The sequence below is a fragment of the Schistocerca serialis genome, chromosome 4 (assembly GCF_023864345.2).
Source record: "Schistocerca serialis cubense isolate TAMUIC-IGC-003099 chromosome 4, iqSchSeri2.2, whole genome shotgun sequence".
NCBI lineage: Eukaryota > Metazoa > Arthropoda > Insecta > Orthoptera > Acrididae > Schistocerca > Schistocerca serialis.
In genome coordinates, this window is record NC_064641.1 from 701,975,826 (window position 1) to 701,997,016 (window position 21,191).

At 45.3% G+C, this 21,191-nt stretch overlaps 1 protein-coding gene across 2 annotated transcripts in view; it reads left to right on the plus strand.

Moving 5' to 3' along the window:
* Positions 1-21,191, plus strand: part of LOC126473208 (ketohexokinase-like) — a 121,131-nt gene that overhangs the window by 79,351 nt on the left and 20,589 nt on the right. The window contains exons 3-5 of one of the 2 annotated variants that reach the window (XM_050100116.1): positions 10,777-10,896; positions 20,470-20,677; positions 20,798-21,027. The exons of the other annotated variant lie outside the window; for it this stretch is intronic. Coding sequence (XP_049956073.1) covers positions 10,777-10,896; positions 20,470-20,677; positions 20,798-21,027 — 558 coding nt within the window. The remainder of the gene's footprint in view (positions 1-10,776; positions 10,897-20,469; positions 20,678-20,797; positions 21,028-21,191) is intronic. 2 annotated transcript variants of the gene reach the window in all.

Here is a 21,191-nt window from a genome sequence, read left to right on the forward strand (position 1 = left end):
AGCTACTACAAACAGCATAGTGAACGCATTATTGTGGCCAAGATAGATACGAAGCCCACACCTACTACAGTAGTTCAAGTTTATATGCCAACTAGCTCTGCAGATGAGGAAGAAATTGAAGAAATGTATGATGAAATAAAAGAAATTATTCAGATAGTGAAGGGAGACGAAAATTTAATAGTCATGGGTGACTGGAATTCGAGTGGAGGAAAAGGGAGAGAAGGAAACGTAGTAGGTGAATATGGATTGGGGCTAAGAAATGAAAGAGGAAGCCGCCTGGTAGAATTTTGCACAGAGCACAACTTCATCATAGCTAACACTTGGTTTAAGAATCATGATAGAAGGTTATATACATGGAAGAACCCTGGAGATACTAAAAGGTATCAGATAGATTATATAATGGTAAGACAGAGATTTAGGAACCAGGTTTTAAATTGTAAGACATTTCCAGGGGCAGATGTGGACTCTGACCACAATCTATTGGTTATGACCTGTAGATTAAAACTGAAGAAACTGCAAAAAGGTGGGAATTTAAGGAGATGGGACCTGGATAAACTGAAAGAACCAGAGGTTGTACAGAGTTTCAGGGAGAGCATAAGGGAACAATTGACAGGAATGGGGGAAAGATATACAGTAGAAGAAGAATGGGTAGCTTTGAGGGATGAAGTAGTGAAGGCAGCAGAGGATCAAGTAGGTAAAAAGACGAGGGCTAGTAGAAATCCTTGGGTAACAGAAGAAATATTGAATTTAATTGATGAAAGGAGAAAATATAAAAATGCAGTAAATGAAGCAGGCAAAAAGGATTACAAACGTCTCAAAAATGAGATCGACAGGAAGTGCAAAACGGCTAAGCAGGGAGGGCTAGAGGACAAATGTAAGGATGTAGAGGCTTATCTCACTAGGGGTAAGATAGATACTGCTTACAGGAAAATTAAAGAGACCTTTGGAGATAAGAGAACCATTTGTATGAACATCAAGAGCTCAGATGGCAACCCAGTTCTAAGCAAAGAAGGGAAAGCAGAAAGGTGGAAGGAGTACATAGAGGGTCTATACAAGAGCGATGTACTTGAGGATAATATTATGGAAATGGAAGAGGATGTAGATGAAGATGAAATGGGAGATACGATACTGCGTGAAGAGTTTGACAGAGCACTGAAAGACCTGAGTCGAAACAAGGCCCCCGGAGTAGACAACATTCCATTGGAACTACTGACGGCCTTGGGAGAGCCAGTCCTGACAAAACTCTACCATCTGGTGAGCAAGATGTATGAAACAGGGGAAATACCCTCAGACTTCAAGAAGAATATAATAATTCTAATCCCAAAGAAAGCAGGTGTTGACAGATGTGAAAATTACCGAACAATCAGTTTAATAAGCCACAGCTGCAAAATACTAACACGAATTCTTTACAGACGAATGGAAAAACTAGTAGAAGCCGACCTCGGGGAAGATCAGTTTGGATTCCGTAGAAATACTGGAACACGTGAGGCAATACTAACCTTACGACTTATCTTAGAAGAAAGATTAAGAAAAGGAAAACCTACGTTTCTAGCATTTGCAGACTTAGAGAAAGCTTTTGACAATGTTAACTGGAATACTCTCTATCAAATTATAAAGGTGGCAGGGGTAAAATACAGGGAGCGAAATGCTATTTACAATTTGTACAGAAAGCAGATGGCAGTTATAAGAGTCGAGGGACATGGAAGGGAAGCAGTGGTTGGGAAGGGAGTAAGACAGGGTTGTAGCCTCTCCCCGATGTTATTCAATCTGTATATTGAGCAAGCAGTAAAGGAAACAAAAGAAAAGTTCGGAGTAGGTATTAAAATCCATGGAGAAGAAATAAAAACTTTGAGGTTTGCCGATGACATTGTAATTCTGTCAGAGACAGCAAAGGACTTGCAAGAGTAGTTAAACGGAATGGATGGTGTCTTGAAGGGAGGATATAAGATGAACATCAACAAAGGCAAAACGAGGATAATGGAATGTAGTCGAATTAAGTCGGGTGATGTTGAGGGTATTAGATTAGGAAATGAGACACTTAAAGTAGTAAAGGAGTTTTGCTATTTGGGGAGCAAAATAACTGATGATGGTCGAAGTAGAGAGGATATAAAATGTAGACTGGCAATGGAAAGGAAAGCGTTTCTGAAGAAGAGAAATTTGTTAACATCGAGTATAGATTTAAGTGTCAGGAAGTCATTTCTGAAAGTATTTGTATGGAGTGTAGCCATGTATGGATGTGAAACATGGACGGTAAATAGTTTGGACAAGAAGAGAATAGAAGCTTTCGAAATGTGGTGCTACAGAAGAATGCTGAAGATAAGGTGGGTAGATCACGTAACTAATGAGGAGATATTGATTAGGATTGGGGAGAAGAGAAGTTTGTGGCACAACTTGACCAGAAGAAGGGATCGGTTGGTAGGACATGTTCTGAGGCATCAAGGGATCACCAATTTTGTATTGGAGGGCAGTGTGGAGGGTAAAAATCGTAGGGGGAGACCAAGAGATGAATACACTAAGCAGATTCAGAAGGATGTAGGTTGCAGAAGGTACTGGGAGATGAAGAAGCTTGCACAGGATAGAGAAGCATGGAGAGCTGCATCAAACCAGTCTCAGGACAGAAGACCACAACAACAACAACAACATTTACTTTTTTCCCAAGCTCTCGTACAAGACACTTCTTGATGAAGCCTAAGGATACGTGGATAGTAAGGTATTCCTCCAAAATCACCGAGTTTATCAGTTTCAGCGAAACGTGTCACAGAATGGGGATACAGTTAAAGGTAACAAAAAAGTGCACTCTATTACGCCATGAATTGCATTTCGTTAGTAATCCGAACAGTCTCGTTTGTTTATGGTCGGACTTTGTACGTCAACACTAAATTTAACTGTTGCCTTTACGAAGCCAAACATTGCTCAGTCTTTACGAAATACACACATCAAAAAAGGTTTTGCATCACCCCGGTTCCCAGAACTCATGAAGATAGACGTTGACTGTGGATATTGTATGTTGTATCACAGACACAGTCCCTTTGACTGTTCAGAGATGTCCCCGCTGTTTTGGTGTGGCATTACGTGGGGCCGACGTACGCCGCTGATGGTCATGGAAGGCGTCGTAACGGCTGTACCATACGTGAATGCCATCCTCCGACCGATAGTTCAACCATATCGGCAGCATATTGGCGAGGCATTCGCGCCACCATCGTACACATCTTGTGAATGACTTTCTTTAGAATAACGACATCGATCGACTAGAGTGGCCAGCACAAACATGAACCCTATCGAACATGCCTGGGATAGATTAAAAAGGGCTGTTTATGGACGACGTGACCCACCAACCACTCTGAGGGATCCATGCGGAATCGCCGTTGCATTGTATCGAACAGGTGCAGGTGTCAGGCTGTAGGATGGAGTCCCATGCCTGTTGCACATGGTCAGTAATACAGCGACGGTTAACGCTGTTTGTGGATGCCATTGGAGTTGTCGTCCGATGATGTCCCATATGTGCTCGATTGGAGGAAGACCTGGTGATCGAGCAGGCGAAGGCAACATGTCAACACTCGGTAGAGCATGTTGGGTTACAACAGCGGCATGTGGGCGAGCGTTATCGTATTGGAAAACACTCATGGATTGTAGTTGATGAATGGAGGCACAACATGTCAAATCACCAGACTGACAGACAGATTTGCAGTCAGGGTACGCAGGATAACCACGTGAGTGCTCCTGCTGTCATACGTAATCACATCTCTGACCATAACTTCAAGTGTAGGTTCAGTGTATCTTACATGTAGACAGGTTGTTGTAGGCCCTCAACAGGCCTACTTCTAACCAACGCACGGCTATCACTGGCACCTAGGCGCAACCAGCTTTCATCAGAAAACGCAACAGTCCTCTGTCCTGCCCTCAAACTAGCTCTCGCTTGATACCACTGTAGTCGCAAATTGCGGTGATTTGGAGTTAGTGAAATTCAGGCTCGAAGCTGTCCTTGAAGGAACCAATTTGTAGCAGTTCGTTGTGTTACTGTGGTGCCAACTGCTGCTCAACCTGCTGTTGCAGATGCAGTACGGGGCGCCAGAGCCATACGTTGAACACGATGCTCCTCGCAATTGTGAGTGCCACGTGGCCGTCCGGAACCCACTCCTCTTGCGACCGTACGTTCTCATGACCGCCGCTGCCAGCAGTCTTGTACACTGGCTACATTCCTGCCAAGTCTTTCTGAAATATCACAGCAGGAACATCCAGCTTCTCATTGCCCTATTGCAAGGCCTCATTCGACCTCAATGAGGTGTTGATGTGGTGTCTTTGTCGTCTTAAAGGCATTCTTGCCTAATACCAACTCACCATGTCCTGTCTCAAAGGTAATTAACACTCACGATCGACACAGCATGTTTTGAAAGAAAACCGATTTCCATCCTCATAGTGGTCCTACTAGCGCCTCTCTTATACGATTGGCGCGACACATGAAGAGTCATCATCTTTACGATGCAGAAACGTGCCTACCAGCTTTCGTTTATGTCGCACAACTCCTTCTTGGTGGTGCAATTTTTTTCCGTCAGTGTATTTAGGACGTTGTGGACCGCTCTGGGGCACGTCCGACAGCTTTCAAGATTCCTTTCAGAGTGAGCTTCTGGCTCGCTGTTATTTACAGGCTGCCGTTCATATTGCCTTCAACTCTAAATGAATCAGTGGGCGACCGCCGTATACCCCACTACAAGTCATGTCTCTTTCCCATTAATAATTAGCGATTTCCTCGCCAGGGGCTGTTCTCACAGTTTCGTGTGACCATTGTAAAATTCTTCTCTCGAGGGATAGCAGGTCTACGGAATGTCTCGCCATTGTCGCTACGGACGTTTTAGCGAAAAACAACATGGGAATGCGCCCCTCTGGGCGTCTGCTGATCTGTACCCTCAGCACCACGGCCGATTGGTCATATAGGCCCCCAAGCACACCAGCTATCCATCACCTTATAGCAGAAAATAATGGCAATTCACAGCTGGACAAAAGCCAGTTAGCAACAGTGAAATCGAGAATCACTTCCTGTCTGTGAGTACGGAAGTCACAGCCCCACATACTCTGAGGACAAAAAGTCATGCGATATCTCCTGATATCGTGCCGGAGCTTCTTTTCTTCGAAGTAGTGCAGCAACTCGACGTGACATGAATTCAACAAGTCGGTGGAAGTCTCCAGAAGAAATATTGAGCAACGCTGCAGCATTCCATAATTGCGAAAGTGTTGCTGGTGCAATACTTTCTGCAGGAAGTGATCTCTCGACTATGTGCTATAAATGTTCGATGCGTGGTCAAATCATTCGCTAGAATTGTCCAGAATGTTCTTCAAACCAGTTGCACAAATTTGTGGCCCCAAGACATTGTGCATGGTCATCCGTGAAAATTCCATCGTTATTTGGAAATATGAAGTCCATGAATGGCTGCAAATAATCTCCAAGTTGCTTAAAGTAACCATTGCCAGTCAACAATTGGTTCATTTTGGCCAGAGTACCCGACCCATTCCATGTAAACACTGTCTGTACCATCAGTGTGCACAGTAGCTTGTTGACAACTTAGGTCCATGGCTTCATGGAGGCTATGCCACACTCCAACCCCACCACCAGCTTTTACTAATTGAAAGCGGGACTCATTTGACCAGGCCACGATTTTTCAGTCGCATAGGGTCCAACCGATATGGTCACGAGCACAGGAGAGGTGCCGCATGCGATGTCGTGTTCTTAGCATAGGCGCTCGCGCCGGTCGTTTGCTGACATAGCCCGTTGACGCCAAATTTCGGTGCACTTTCCTAGCAGATACGTTCGTCGTACGCCTGACATTGATGTTTGCTGTTTTTTTTTTTTTTTCACCCAGTGTTTCTTGTCTGTTAGCACTGATAACTCTACAGAAACGCTGATGCTCTCGGTCATTAAGTGAAGACCGTCAGCCACTATGTTGTCCGTGGTGAGAGGTAATGCCCGCAATTCTCAGCACACTCTTGACTCTATGGATCTATGAATATTGAATTCACTAACGATTTCCGAAACGGAATGTCCCATGTGTCTTGCTCCAAGTACTGTTCCGGTTCAAAATATGTTAATTCCCGTCGTGCGGCTATAAGCATGTGGGAAATCTTTTCACATGAATCATCTGACTGCAAATGACAGTTCCGACAATGCACTGCCCTTTTATACCCTGTGTACACGATACTACTGCCATCTGCTTATATGTGTACGTCTATCCAATAACTTTTGTCACTTCAGTGTATCTATCTCTAGTTTTCACACATCACAGTGCACAGATACACTCCTAGAAATGGAAAAAAGAACACATTGACACCGGTGTGTCAGACCCACCATACGTGCTCCGGACACTGCGAGAGGGCTGTACAAGCAATGAGCACACGCACGGCACAGCGGACACACCAGGAACCGCGGTGTTGGCCGTCGAATGGCGCTAGCTGCGCAGCATTTGTGCACCGCCGCCGTCAGTGTCAGCCAGTTTGCCGTGGCATACGGAGCTCCATCGCAGTCTTTAACACTGGTAGCATGCCGCGACAGCGTGGACGTGAACCGTATGTGCAGTTGACGGACTTTGAGCGAGGGGGTATAGTGGGCATGCGGGAGGCCGGGTGGACGTACCGCCGAATTGCTCAACACGTGGGGCGTGAGGTCTCCACAGTACATCGATGTTGTCGCCAGTGCCGTCGGAAGGTGCACGTGCCCGTCGACCTGGGACCGGACCGCAGCGACCCACGGATGCACGCCAAGACCGTAGGATCCTACGCAGTGCCGTAGGGGACCGCACCGCCACTTCCCAGCAAATTAGGGACACTGTTGCTCCTGGGGTATCGGCGAGGACCATTCGCAACCGTCTCCATGAAGCTGGGCTACGGTCCCGCACACCGTTAGGCCGTCTTCCGCTCACGCCCCAACATCGTGCAGCCCGCCTCCAGTGGTGTCGCGACAGGCGTGAATGGAGGGACGAATGGAGACGTGTCGTCTTCAGCGATGAGAGTCGCTTCTGCCTTGGTGCCAATGATGGTCGTATGCGTGTTTGGCGCCGTGCAGGTGAGCGCCACAATCAGGACCGCATACGACCGAGGCACACAGGGCCAACACCCGGCATCATGGTGTGGGGAGCGATCTCCTACACTGGCCGTACACCACTGGTGATCGTCGAGGGGACACTGAATAGTGCACGGTACATCCAAACCGTCATCGAACCCATCGTTCTACCATTCCTAGAACGGCAAGGGAACTTGCTGTTCCAACAGGACAATGCACGTCCGCATGTATCCCGTGCCACCCAACGTGCTCTAGAAGGTGTAAGTCAACTACCCTGGCCAGCAAGATCTCCGGATCTGTCCCCCATTGAGCATGTTTGGGACTGGATGAAGCGTCGTCTCACGCGGTCTGCACGTCCAGCACGAACGCTGGTCCAACTGAGGCGCCAGGTGGAAATGGCATGGCAAGCCGTTCCACAGGACTACATCCAGCATCTCTACGATCGTCTCCATGGGAGAATAGCAGCCTGCATTGCTGCGAAAGGTGGATATACACTGTACTAGTTCCGACATTGTGCATGCTCTGTTGCCTGTGTCTATGTGCCTGTGGTTCTGTCAGTGTGATCATGTGACGTATCTGACCCCAGGAATGTGTCAATAAAGTTTCCCCTTCCTGGGACAATGAATTCACGGTGTTCTTATTTCAATTTCCAGGAGTGTATGTGTGCACCGGAATGTCATCACTGGAAGCATTGGAAAAATGTTTTCTGGACTGATGAGTCGTTGCACATTTTCATACTTGCTGACAGAAGAGAGAATGAGTATACCGAAAACTGTGTGAGGTGAAGTCTGTACTTGTCAATAGACCACCGTTCAGGCATGTCCTAAAGGTAATAAGGTGTGGGGGATCTTTACGTGGGATGAAATAGGAGCCTTAATTGCTTTATCACGGTATCAAACCGGTGTTCAATGCAGGTGATCGCCAACAAATTGAATCGTGACAGTTTGAGAAAGAGTGCACAGATATGGGGGTGCTTGTGTGGCCCTCATGGAAACCTGATGTCATTGTACTGAGCAAATGCGGAACGCCGAAGAGCGAGAAATGTCGCCGTGGACACAGGTACGCCTTATTTTATTTATTTATTTTTATTTATTGATTTATTTAACCTGGCCTTATGTCTGCGAGCTGTGAACGACAACTGACAGGTCACGGATCAGGATGACACCACAGTACTATCTGTATCTCCTGGAGTACATACCACGATATGTAGCCTCCGTGAAAAGAGGATTCTACACGCTGCTAGCCAAGTGTCTCTAAGTCTGTTGCTAATCAGTGCTTTTAAAAAGCATCAGGCTGCACTGTTACCATACAACTTCCGTCAGACAAAGACATAGCAAATACGTCGCCTGAATATGAAAGCATCTGGATATTGCAGAACTTTGACTCCACATTTTCTGATCATGTGCTAAGTGAGGACCAGCCGCAGTTCCATGTTCTACAATTGGCAAAGAAAAGACTATGAAGTTCAGCTGAAGGCCATATACTAAACATAAAACAGACAATATTAATACACGGCTGAAGGCCTGACACAGTACCTGCGACCAAATAAAATGACAATCACAAACAGCAAACAGTGGTTATCAGAAGTGTTCCAAGGGTCGGCCTGGGGAGGAAACTCTAACCACAGTTTAGGTGAGACAGGCAGCCAAATGTAACACTAAACAAGCGGGTTGCAGCACGACGTACGGACGGCTGACAAACCAACCAACAATCTAATCAATTCCCTCTGTCGCAACCGACCGACTGGCTACTCCAGTACGCAGACAGCATTCATCTGCTCAGCGGAAATCACAGAAGCTACACACAGTTCCACGTAAACATTTGCACCAAGAACTCCGACAATCCTAAAACCAGTCACCATGGAACAACAAGGAGAGCTGACAAATCACACACACACAGAGCTTCCATAAGAGGTCGGCGACGAAATACGCGTCGTCCGATGAGACGACCGACCGAACGACCAACCAAGGTCGTCCCAAGTTATGAGTGTCGGCAACGGTCGGGCGAGTCTTGGCTGTCCGGAGCTCACTGCAGTTCCAACCCGACTCAACTCGATGTCCGTTCAGAGCTCGGAGACACGGCGGCTCTGGGCACACTAGCTCGGACCCACCCATGCAGAGGGAACACTTGCCCATTGGCCATGACATCTCTGCACGAGGAAGGAACCGACGTACGGCCGGCAGGATGAAAAACTGACGCGGCCCAGAAAAGATCAAAAGACCAAATACACGCCGCCCAATTAGACGACCAACTGAACGACCAACCAACAGTCGTTTCTGCTCAAGTCTCCTTCCGTCAGACTGTACATGTGTATCGCCAGCGGTCGGCAAGTACTGGCTGTCAGCGCCTCACTAGCGCTCTGTCCCCGACTGAACTCCAGACACACGACGAGCCGGAATACTAGCGGTCGCTCCAGAGATAGTACGACAGTGCTCTTATCGATAAGCGCTGCTGCTGCCACTCACGGGCAAGCAAACCAGCAACCTAGTGACGCCAGTAAATCGAATTAAAAGAAAAACGAGGTGACAGAACCACCAAAACAAGATGACGAGCAACAAACGGCATAACCGCGAGCTGCGTGCGGCTCAGTTGACATGTAACTTATTTGGGGTATTTCACATTACGTTTGTCAGTTCTATCTTTCACACTATATCTGCATCACCTTCTATGGGCAATATCTATTCAGTTTATTCTCCAGTTCTCTTGGAGTGTATTAATATTTTTTTATTGTGGTTGTAATTTTATTATAATTTTTAGCCGGCCGCGGTGGTCTAGTGGTTCTAGGCGCGCAGTCCGGAACCACGGGACTGCTACGGTCGCAGGTTCGAATCCTGCCTCGGGCATGGATGTGTGTGATGTCCTTAGGTTAGTTAGGTTTAAGTAGTTCTAAGTTCTAGGGGACTGATGACCACAGAAGTTAAGTCCCATAGTGCTCAGAGCCATTATAATTTTTACAAGCCTACTAGGTTGTTTCACTATATTCATATCTTCACTCCTGTTGAGTATATTTCTTCGCTAATGTTGTCCTCCTTCTCTTCCATCTCATCTTAACACGTACACACACACACGCAAACAGATTATTTTTTATGTTTAGTCTTAATATTTTTCTGGCTAGTTTGCTTTATATGTATTTACTGTCTAATTTCGTTACGTTAACTCTGCACTGTCAAAGATGAAATTTACTCTGATTTCGCGCTTCACTCTCCTTGTGTAGTATTTTTGCAATATTGTGAAATTTTGTGCATCAGTGCTGTATCCTCATTGACGATGTTAATCAGTTAAAGTCTGATGATGGCTTTGTAAGACGAAAACCGACTAACAAAATAAATTAATAGTGTACAACGTCGCCGCGCGGGATTAGCCGAGCGGCCTAGGGCGCTGCGGTCAGGAAGTGTGCGGCTGGTCCCGGCGGAGGTTCGAGTCCTCCCTCGGGCATGGGTGTGTAGGTTGGCCTTAGGACAATTTAGGTTAAGTAGTGTGTAAGCTTAGGGACTGATGACCTGAGCAGTTAAGTCCCATAAGATTTCACACACATTTCAACATTTTTTTGTACAACGTCACAATTTAGTGCTTTTCACCTATAATTATGACGCTGTTCTACCAAGATGTGACAGGATAATCAGCTAATACAGGTACTGCCTTTTAAAACAGTGAGGTTTTAGATAATATCGCAACTGTTTAAACACTTTTAGATTGTTAATAATTCCTACCGGAAACTTTTCCAACAGAGTTCTTGAGCGGAGGCTGCGACCAGGAGGCAACGCCGGCAATAACTGTAAAGTGCTATCGGAGCTGAACGCTAAATGCGATTTACTTGGATCACTTAATATCAACTGCACATCTGGTCGGTAAGTGACACACAATTTTACTTCTTTTACTGATGCTGACAGTGACATCAAAAGTTATGAACACTTCTTTTACCTTAATATTACAATTTTGTGAGCTAGCAGTGTCAGGCAAATGTCGGAAATGTAGTTCCATAACCGAGAACAAAAAAAGGTTCAAACGAACATAGAACCCTGAACACTGTTTTTTCTAAATGACACACCTCCGAAGGTGTATAGTTTGACACTGACATGCACGATAGAAACATTGTCATGCATAGAGGCTATTAAGAAGCGATTTTTTTGTGGGGGGAGGGGGGGGGGGGGAAGAGTGGAGGGGTGTGCAGGCGGGGGCAAAAGAGCAGTGACGAAAGAGAGATGATATTCACAGTTCGATGGATACTGTTGCACCAGTCTAAAGTAGAATAAGGCAAACAACAAATCATTTGTTGGTGCATGGGTGGATGGCTACCTCATTAAAGAACCTAGACTTGTTCTTGGAAATGGATCGGGTGGATGGCTGGCTAATTCGCTAATAGATCCTTAACATAACGGACTTGTTCTTGGAGACGGGGAAAAGCTTTAGCATGCTAATGGATTCCTCTGTAGCTGCCTGTCACAATCATTTCATCTCTATGGTCTGGCCAGAAACACCAAAACTGATCTATCCTACAAATAAATACTGTAGAACATTCACAGTAGGTGTTCGGCTTTTTCGGTGATTTATGTGGATTATTTGCTACATCAGACTACTTACTCATTTTCCAGGAGTCATTGAATGCCAGGAACACTAGAAAGTGTATGATACCAAGATACCGAGACACAGGAAGTGTTCGCCGAAGGTCAAAGAGCCACCCAAAATAACCATCCAACAATAGTGTCCAAGGCACTGACTGCAAAGCTTACATCTGCCTCAGAGGTTACAGTTTTCTAACTTGTGTACGTGCCGTTTTGGGAGTCTCTGCCATGTAGACTGTTTAACTGCTACTGCTGCTCTTATAATATCGTGAAATTATTTGGCTGTTGTTCATTTATACTACTAGGCACGATGATCTCACTCGAACATTGTCACTAAGTGAAGCAGCAAAGTTACGTATAGGGTCGCCACTGTTGGTTGAAGCGAGAAAAAACGGAAATCGCCAAGTCGCTGTTCCTTGTAACGGGAGTACTTCGTAGCGACGCAGGCGCTCATTACATTTTAGTTTGAATAATTTACGTTGACAGTTTTCTGCAACACTTAGTTTACAGCACAGATCAGCGAAATTGATGGAGCTGAAATATCTAGGTGCATCCAACAACAGGTTAATCAATACTATTCTCACAAGGCTGACTAGAGCCAAAACAAATTTTCTGAATGACAGCCGGACTGTCTGTCATTACTTGCACGAGAATATCCTTTTATTTTGTCTTTAAAGTTGATGTGCAGTTTCGGCGATGTAGCGGTTTTCAAGTGTTTGGTATAACCAGTAAAACAGACATTTGTGAGTTACTGTCAAAGCTTAGGTTGGTCATACATTGTTAAAATGTACAAAACTTAGATCGAAATCAATGGGAAATCCAGGATATAATGGAACAATATTATGGAAAGGGAAGTTCCTACTCACCATGTAGAGGAGATGCGGAGTTGCAGATAGGCACAACAAAAAGTCTGTCACAAATAAAGCTTTCAGCCAGTAAGGCCTTCGTCAAAACTAGATCGCACACACACACACACACACATGACTGCAGTTTCAGGCATCTGAAGCCACTCTGCGAGCAGTACCAGTGCATGATGGGAGTGGCGACTGGGTGGGGGTAAGGAGAAGACTGGGATGGCCGGCCGGAGTGGCCGAGCGGTTAAAGGCGTTACAGTCTGGAACCACACGACCGCTACGGTCGCAGGTTCGAATCCTGCCTCGGGCATGGATGTGTGTGATGTCCTTAGGTTAGTTAGGTTTAAGTAGTTCTAAGTTCTAGGGGACTTATGACCACAGCAGTTGAGTCCCATAGTGCTCAGAGCCATTTGAACCAAGACTGGGATGGGGAGGGGCAGGGATAGTAGGAAGGGTGCAGTGAAACGGAGAAAAGTAAAAAGACTGGTTGCTAAGGTGAAATGAGGGCTGTGTACTGCTGAAATGGCAACAGGGAAGGGGCTTAATGGGTGAGGACAATGACTAACGAAGGTTGAGGCCAGGAGGGTTATGGGGACATAGGATATATTGCAGGGATTCCTGCGCAATTCAGAAAAGCTGGTGTTGGTGGAAAGGATCCATATGGCATAGGCTGTGAAGCAGTCATTGAAATGAAGGACATCATGTTTGGTATCGTGCTCAGCAACAGGGTGGTCCACTTGTTAATTGGCCACAGTTTGTCGCTGGCCACTCATGTGGCCAGACAGATCGTTGGCTGTCATGTCCGCATAGAATTCAGCACAGTGGTTGCAGCTTAACTTGTGGATCACATGACTGGTTTCACAGGTAGCCCTGCCTTTGATAAGTGATGTTTGTGACCGGACTGGTGTAGGTGGTGGTGGGAGGATGTATAGAACAGGTCTTGCATATAGGTCTATTACAGGGGTATAAGCCATGAGGTAAGGAGTTGGAAGCAGGGGTTGTGTAGGGATGGACCAGTACATTGTGCAGGTTTGGTGGGCCGTGAAATACCACTGTGGGAGGAGCGGGAAGGATAATGGGCGGGACATTTCTCATTCCAGGGCTTGACGAAAGGTAGACAAAGCCCTAGCAGAGAATGTAATTGAGTTGCTTCAGTGCTGAGTAGTACTGTGTTATGAGGGGAATGCTCCTCTGTGACTAGATGATGGGACTTTGGGAGGTAGTGGGAGACTAGAAAGATTTGTTTTTGTACAAGGTTGGGAGGATAGTACAGCCTGTGAAGGCTTCAGTGAGACCCTCGGTATATTTCGAAAGGGACTGCTCATGACTGCAGATGCGACGGGTGGCTAGGCTGTACGGAAGGGACATCTTGGTATGGAAGAGGTGGCGGCTGTCAAAGTGGAGGTATTGTTGGTGGTTAGTAGGTTTGATATGGACAAGACACGTGAATGACCACAAAATACATGTAAAAACAGCCGAATCTCCCTGATTCAGTGACATAAGCTACAGCTTAATGATGAAGATATACTTTCGAATATGTGTATAATTGCAGCTTACTCCGCTGAAAATAAGAGAATATAAACACATACACTCCTGGAAATTGAAATAAGAACACCGTGAATTCATTGTCCCAGGAAGGGGAAACTTTATTGACACATTCCTGGGGTCAGATACATCACATGATCACACTGACAGAACCACAGGCACATAGACACAGGCAACAGAGTATGCACAATGTCGGCACTAGTACAGTGTATATCCACCTTTCGCAGCAATGCAGGCTGCTATTCTCCCATGGAGACGATCGTAGAGATGCTGGATGTAGTCCTGTGGAACGGCTTGCCATGCCATTTCCACCTGGCGCCTCAGTTGGACCAGCGTTCGTGCTGGACGTGCAGACCGCGTGAGACGACGCTTCATCCAGTCCCAAACATGCTCAATGGGGGACAGATCCGGAGATCTTGCTGGCCAGGGTAGTTGACTTACACCTTCTAGAGCACGTTGGGTGGCACGGGATACATGCGGACGTGCATTGTCCTGTTGGAACAGCAAGTTCCCTTGCCGGTCTAGGAATGGTAGAACGATGGGTTCGATGACGGTTTGGATGTACCGTGCACTATTCAGTGTCCCCTCGACGATCACCAGTGGTGTACGGCCAGTGTAGGAGATCGCTCCCCACACCATGATGCCGGGTGTTGGCCCTGTGTGCCTCGGTCGTATGCAGTCCTGATTGTGGCGCTCACCTGCACGGCGCCAAACACGCATACGACCATCATTGGCACCAAGGCAGAAGCGACTCTCATCGCTCAAGACGACACGTCTCCATTCGTCCCTCCATTCACGCCTGTCGCGACACCACTGGAGGCGGGCTGCACGATGTTGGGGCGTGAGCGGAAGACGGCCTAACGGTGTGCGGGACCGTAGCCCAGCTTCATGGAGACGGTTGCGAATGGTCCTCGCCGATACCCCAGGAGCAACAGTGTCCCTAATTTGCTGGGAAGTGGCGGTGCGGTCCCCTACGGCACTGCGTAGGATCCTACGGTCTTGGCGTGCATCCGTGCGTCGCTGCGGTCCGGTCCCAGGTCGACGGGCACGTGCACCTTCCGCCGACCACTGGCGACAACATCGATGTACTGTGGAGACCCAACGCCCCACGTGTTGAGCAATTCGGTGGTACGTCCACCCGGCCTCCCGCATGCCCACTATACGCCCTCGCTCAAAGTCCGTCAACTGCACATACGGTTCACGTCCACGCTGTCGCGGCATGCTACCAGTGTTAAAGACTGCGATGGAGCTCCGTATGCCACGGCAAACTGGCTGACACTGACGGCGGCGGTGCACAAATGCTGCGCAGCTAGCGCCATTCGACGGCCAACACCGCGGTTCCTGGTGTGTCCGCTGTGCCGTGCGTGTGCTCATTGCTTGTACAGCCCTCTCGCAGTGTCCGGAGCAAGTATGGTGGGTCTGACGCACCGGTGTCAATGTGTTCTTTTTTCCATTTCCTGGAGTGTATGAGAATAATATCTTTCTTTTGTTGTCTCTTCTTATTATGACAGATACTTTCTTTGACATATAACGACTTTGTAGGGAGCCTAGTGTTTCGCATAGTTTTACACTTCACTCGACTTTCTAATACACAAATATTTTAGTAAATTTAACTACTTTACTTCAAAAGCGAATGTGTTGAAAATGCTTCCCGTTTGTGCCTCAGAGCGCAACAGTTGTGTTATTGGTTTCTTCTGTGTTGGGAAACAGTTTCATGGCTTTATTCTCTTATTATCAAGTCAGTCTGGTTTTCCCTTCAGCTACAGTTGCGGTAGTTTATCTGCTACGTTAAATAACACAGGTTGCATTCCATACACGTTTACCATGTTCCACATCCATTGATTTGACGGGATGTGTAATGAAGAAAACTTCACGTTTTTGAATGGATATAAGACGGTTTTCTGCAAAAGGTTGGATCTTCTGCGTTTACTTGCAATTGTTTTGTTCTTAAAGAACACTACATTCCCCAGTAAATATCTGTAGGTTACAAGATAAACGTAAATGAACGGTTCTCTAATGTAGCGGTTCACTTTACTATGATATCACCCTGTCTGATAGTTATTATTAATCAAGAAAGAAAATAAAATTATCGGTGCCATTTCAGCACCTGTTTCAGAGTAGCATCAGAGAACTATTGACAATAATGGGGAAAGGAATACAATAGAAGAAGAATGGATAGCTTTCAGAGATGAAATAGTGAAGGCAGCAGAGGATCAAGTAGGTAAAAGGACAAGGGCTAGTGGAAATCCTTGGGTAACAGAAGAAATATTGAATTTAATTTATCAAAGGAGAAAATATAAAAATGCAGTAAATGAAGCAGGCAGAAGGGAATACAAACGTCTCATAAATTAGGAAGTGCAAAATGGCTAAGCAGGGATGGCTAGAGGACAAATGTAAAGATGTAGAGGCCTATACCACTAGGGGCAAGAAGGGAAAGCAGAAACGTGGAAGGAGTATACAGAAGGCCTATAGAAGGACAATGTGCTGGAGGGCAATATTATGGAAATGGAAAAGGACGCAGATGAAGATGAAATGGAAGATGAAGAATTTGACAGAACACTGAAAGACCTGACAAAATTCTACCACCTGGTGACCAAAATGTATGAGACAGGTGAATACCCTCAGACTTCAAAAAGAATACAGTAATTCCAATCTCAAAGAAAGCAGGTGTTGAGAAGCGGGAAAATTACCGAAATATCAGTTTAATAAGTCATGGCTGCCAAATAGTAACACGAATTCTTTACATACGAATTAAAAACTGGTAGAAGCCAACCTCGGGGAAGATCAGTTTGAATTCCGTAGATATTTTGGAACACGTGAGGCAATACTGTCCCTACGAATTACCTTAGAAGATAGATTAAGAAAAGATAAGCTTTCGAAATGTGGTGCTACAGAAGAATGCTGAAGATTAGATGGGTAGATCATGTAACTAATGAGGAGGTAGGGAACAGAATTGGGGAGAAGAGGAATTTGTGGCACAACTTGACTAGAAGAAGAGATCGATTGGTAGGACATGTTCTGAGGCATCAAGGTGTCACCAATTCAGTATTGGAGGGCAGCGAGGAGGGCAAAACTCGTAGAGGGAGACCAAGAGATGAATACCGTAAACAGATTCACACTATTGTAGGTTGCAGTACGCACTGGGAGATGATGAAGCTTGCACAGGATAGAGTAGCATGGAGAGCTGCATCAAACCATGCTCTGAACTAAAGACCACAACAGCAACAACACAATATTTTTCAAAAAAAGTTCATTTCATTTGTTTGAGGATGTTGTCGAAGTTAGAAATACAGCGTCTTGTCTTCTAAATTACTTCAATGAATAGTTGTTCCAAGAAGCTGCAACCTGTACAGTCATTGCATGATTAAAACAGGACAACAACTTGAAACAAGTTCATAGGAAATCAAGAACTTCTTCAGCGTGAACATCAAAAGTATGCAAGTGCAATCAATCAGTGGAAGGAACGTGTGTGATCTACATATGGAGACATATCGTACACACATTAACACTAAGAAGTGGACCCTGAAGAAAAATTTACATGGCTTCAGTACAAGAATGACAGCAAAGCAAATAAAGTTCTAACAAAAGACGTACATGATCTGCCCGCATTCTGGATGGCCATGAGGGAATACCTCATCACAGCACAAAGTGGAAGGCCATGCGAGGATTAACGATCATGATGAAAGAGAAGAACATTTAATTATAGCTGAAAGCCAAAGAAATAATCCATCATGTTCATCATGCACAGATACGACTGGTTCAAATGGCTCTGAGCTCTATGGGACTTAATTTCTGAGGTCATCAGTTCCCTAGAACTTAGAACTACTTAAACCTAACTAACCTAAGGACATCACACACATCCATGTCCGAGGCAGGATTCGAACCTGCGACCGCAGCGGTCGCGCTATTCCAGACTGTAGCGCCTAGAACCGCTCGTCCACCCCGGCCGGCGCACAGCTACGAGATTGGACAAATTTGATCAATATCCTGTTATTGATGATATAAAACCTGCAAGAATTTGCCACATTACACTCTGAAAATAACATATTCACATCTACATGATTTCTCTGCAGTTCACTATTAAGTGTCTGGCGGAAGGTTCATCAAACCACTTATAAGCTACGAGGGTTACCCAGAAAGTAATGCACCACATTTTTTTCTTCAACAATTTGTTATTGAACATAATGAGAATTAAGCACATGAAAGAATGGTGTGTTACTTAGACACCCTATTTTTCCACGTTGGAAAAATAGGACAGTAGACGTTCTACAGTCTTCCTCCTGTGCGAAACAAGGTCGTGTATGTCCTGTCGGTACCAATACTTGTCACGGTGGCGGAGCCAGTGCTTTACTATGTGAATCACCTGTCACAATCTGGGACAAGAAGAGTGCGGGTAATTGCAGCCACACTTCCTTTGCTGATTGGCAGATGCAGCGCCAACTGCCGGGTAGCAATCTGTCTGTGCTCACAAATGACATCAGCAGCTCGCTGCAACATGTCAGATGTGATAGCCGTGGATGGTCTCCCCGACCGCTAAAAATCGTGGAGCTCCGCCGAACTGCCTTCTGATGACTTCACCCTCCGTGCGCAGCGAGTAACTGTACTTCTGTCGACAGCAGATGCTCCATAGTCTTTGCACAAACATTTGTGAATATTCCCCACAATTTGTTTCTCCGCAGTGAGAAATTCAATGAAGGCACGTTGCTTGTAACGTACATCACCTACAGACGCCATTTTGTAACTGTCCTGCAGCTACGCTATCTGAAAGGAAGTGACGGAAACCTGGCGCGCTCACTCAGGAGACTTCAAATAACACATACGTAACGTTTCGCGTTCGTAGCATTGTTTTTAGCTAAGAAAAAAATGCGGTGCATTACTTTCTGGGCAACCTTCGTATTTCTCTACTGTTCCACTCTCGAACGGCGAGCAGGAAAAAAGAGCACTTCAGTCTTTCTACACAAGCTCTGATTTCTCTTACTTTATATGCTGATCATTTCTCCCGCTGTAGGTCGACGCCATTAGAATATTTTCGCAATCGGAGGAGAAAGTTGGTGATTGAAATTTCACGAGAAGATCCTGTTGCATACAAGTACAAAATGTTATGTGTGTGACGTGTACCTCTGTTTATCAAAAGATGCCAACTGTTTTTGTTTGTACCAAATAAAGAAATGAGAATGAAAATGTGACACAGCTAAATTGTATGTATCATAAAAAAAGTCGGGGTAAAGTCCCAACACGTACAATTACGTGGTTGCCAAATTTCTAGAAATTTCTGAAAATAAATTTATTTTCATTTTTAATGAATTACTAACTGGTTTTTACATCCCAATAGTTACTATTTTCCAAAAAAAACCGCACAAAATGCAACCTTCGGGCTGTAAGGGCTAGTATTTTGTGTATTACTACAACAACCTGGGAGCGCTTTCTCATAGCTCTGCAAATAGCTATAAGCCATGTTGCTTGAACACTTTTATGCTTCATGAGTTACCTGGGCCGCCCGGAGTGGCCGAGCGATTCTGGGCGCTATAGTCTGGAACCGCGCGACCGCTACGGTCGCAGGTTCGAATCCTCGGGTATGGATGTGTGTGATGTCCTTAGGTTAGTTAGGTTTAAGTAGTTCTAAGTTCTAGAGGGCTGATGACTTCAGAGGTTAAGTCCCTTAGTACTCAGAGCCATTTGAGTTATCTGATGTGTTGCTCATATTCACTTGAAGTCAATTTTCATCATTCTGTGCAGGATATAAATCATTGTGCAACTAAAATAAGTGTTAACAACCTAACTTTGCAGTTAGCCCTGATTCCTAAATTGGTTTCATGGGACAGAAGTTTGTATATGATGGGCATGTTCGAATTTACTTTTACTGGTAGTCGAAGCTGAAAAATTGCAGGTACCTTACACAATGAGGCAGATTATTGCTGTTTAGATAATACTTTAAAAGTAAAATGCAGTCTACCTTTATAATCAGCTTTGTGAGGTGGTGCTCGACTTGGACGTTGCCGGTTCGGATACTAGTGGTGAGAGACTTTTTTGGCACCAGTGTTTGTCTGGCAAGACAAGAAGAACCGTGGCACAAAATTCCTCGTCACGACGGTTTTGGCAATTTCTTGGGTTAAATTCCGAAACTATCCGCTGTGTCTCATGTAGCGAGATTTTGTGACACTTGAGGGTAAGCAGTTTGTCATATGACAGTTGTTCCCACAGTGATATTCAAGACGAAAAGGCTATATGCTAGTGCTAAGTTTTACCCTCTCTTTTCTCTCAATACCATCATTAACGACACACAAACATTACACAACACTATACTTACATTCATCAATCGCCTAATACATGCACATGACACGAGGGAGTTATTAAACAGCTGAAAACTGAAGACCACAGATTAACCATCATACTTTTGTGTAGTTTAAAATGACTCCTCAAGGTATTCTACAGCTAATAACTCTTAGTGTTTCATATACAGTATAATCAAGGAGCACTTGGAGTCATTTGGCATCAACCTGGACAAATGTGACTACATTGAAGGCTACGAAGTACCTATAGCAACCTGCATTATTAATGAAGAAAACGGATCGCGCACGTCTTTGTATTACAGTGAGGAGTGGCCTGAAGTTTCGTATGAAGCTTTCCTCAAGATAGATTTGTCTCAGTACTCCTGGATCCACTTGGAGGTAAGTCTGCGGACACACAACTCTCGTTTTTCTGTACACTGTTTATTTATTCTTTTGCGTCAGCATTATTTCAAAGTATTTATTTTTGTCTCCAAACACTTACGTGCCTCTTTTATACAGATGCGAAATTTCGACGAGCTGGATAAAATAATACCAAAGATTGCGGAATGGAACTCTGGGAGGCGCAATCCAGTCCCAGTATCACTGGAAATGGAAAATTATGACGAACGCTGTATGAAATACATGTCCTATGGAGACGTAATCTTCGTCAGCAAGGATTTTGCAAGAGATCTCGGATATAACTCGATGTCTGCAGCCCTGGATGGATTTTACGGACTTCTGAAACCAGGGTAAGCTAGTTGGAAAGATGCTGCGGGAACTGACTATAGCTCTGCATTTCAAATGCGGTTGAACTTCGACTTCCCACTCGTGAAGTCTTACATTCTGTTAATTACATTGAATCGTGGTCCGTATTGCTTTTGTAAGCTGGCTGAGATCTTAACACTTGTCGACA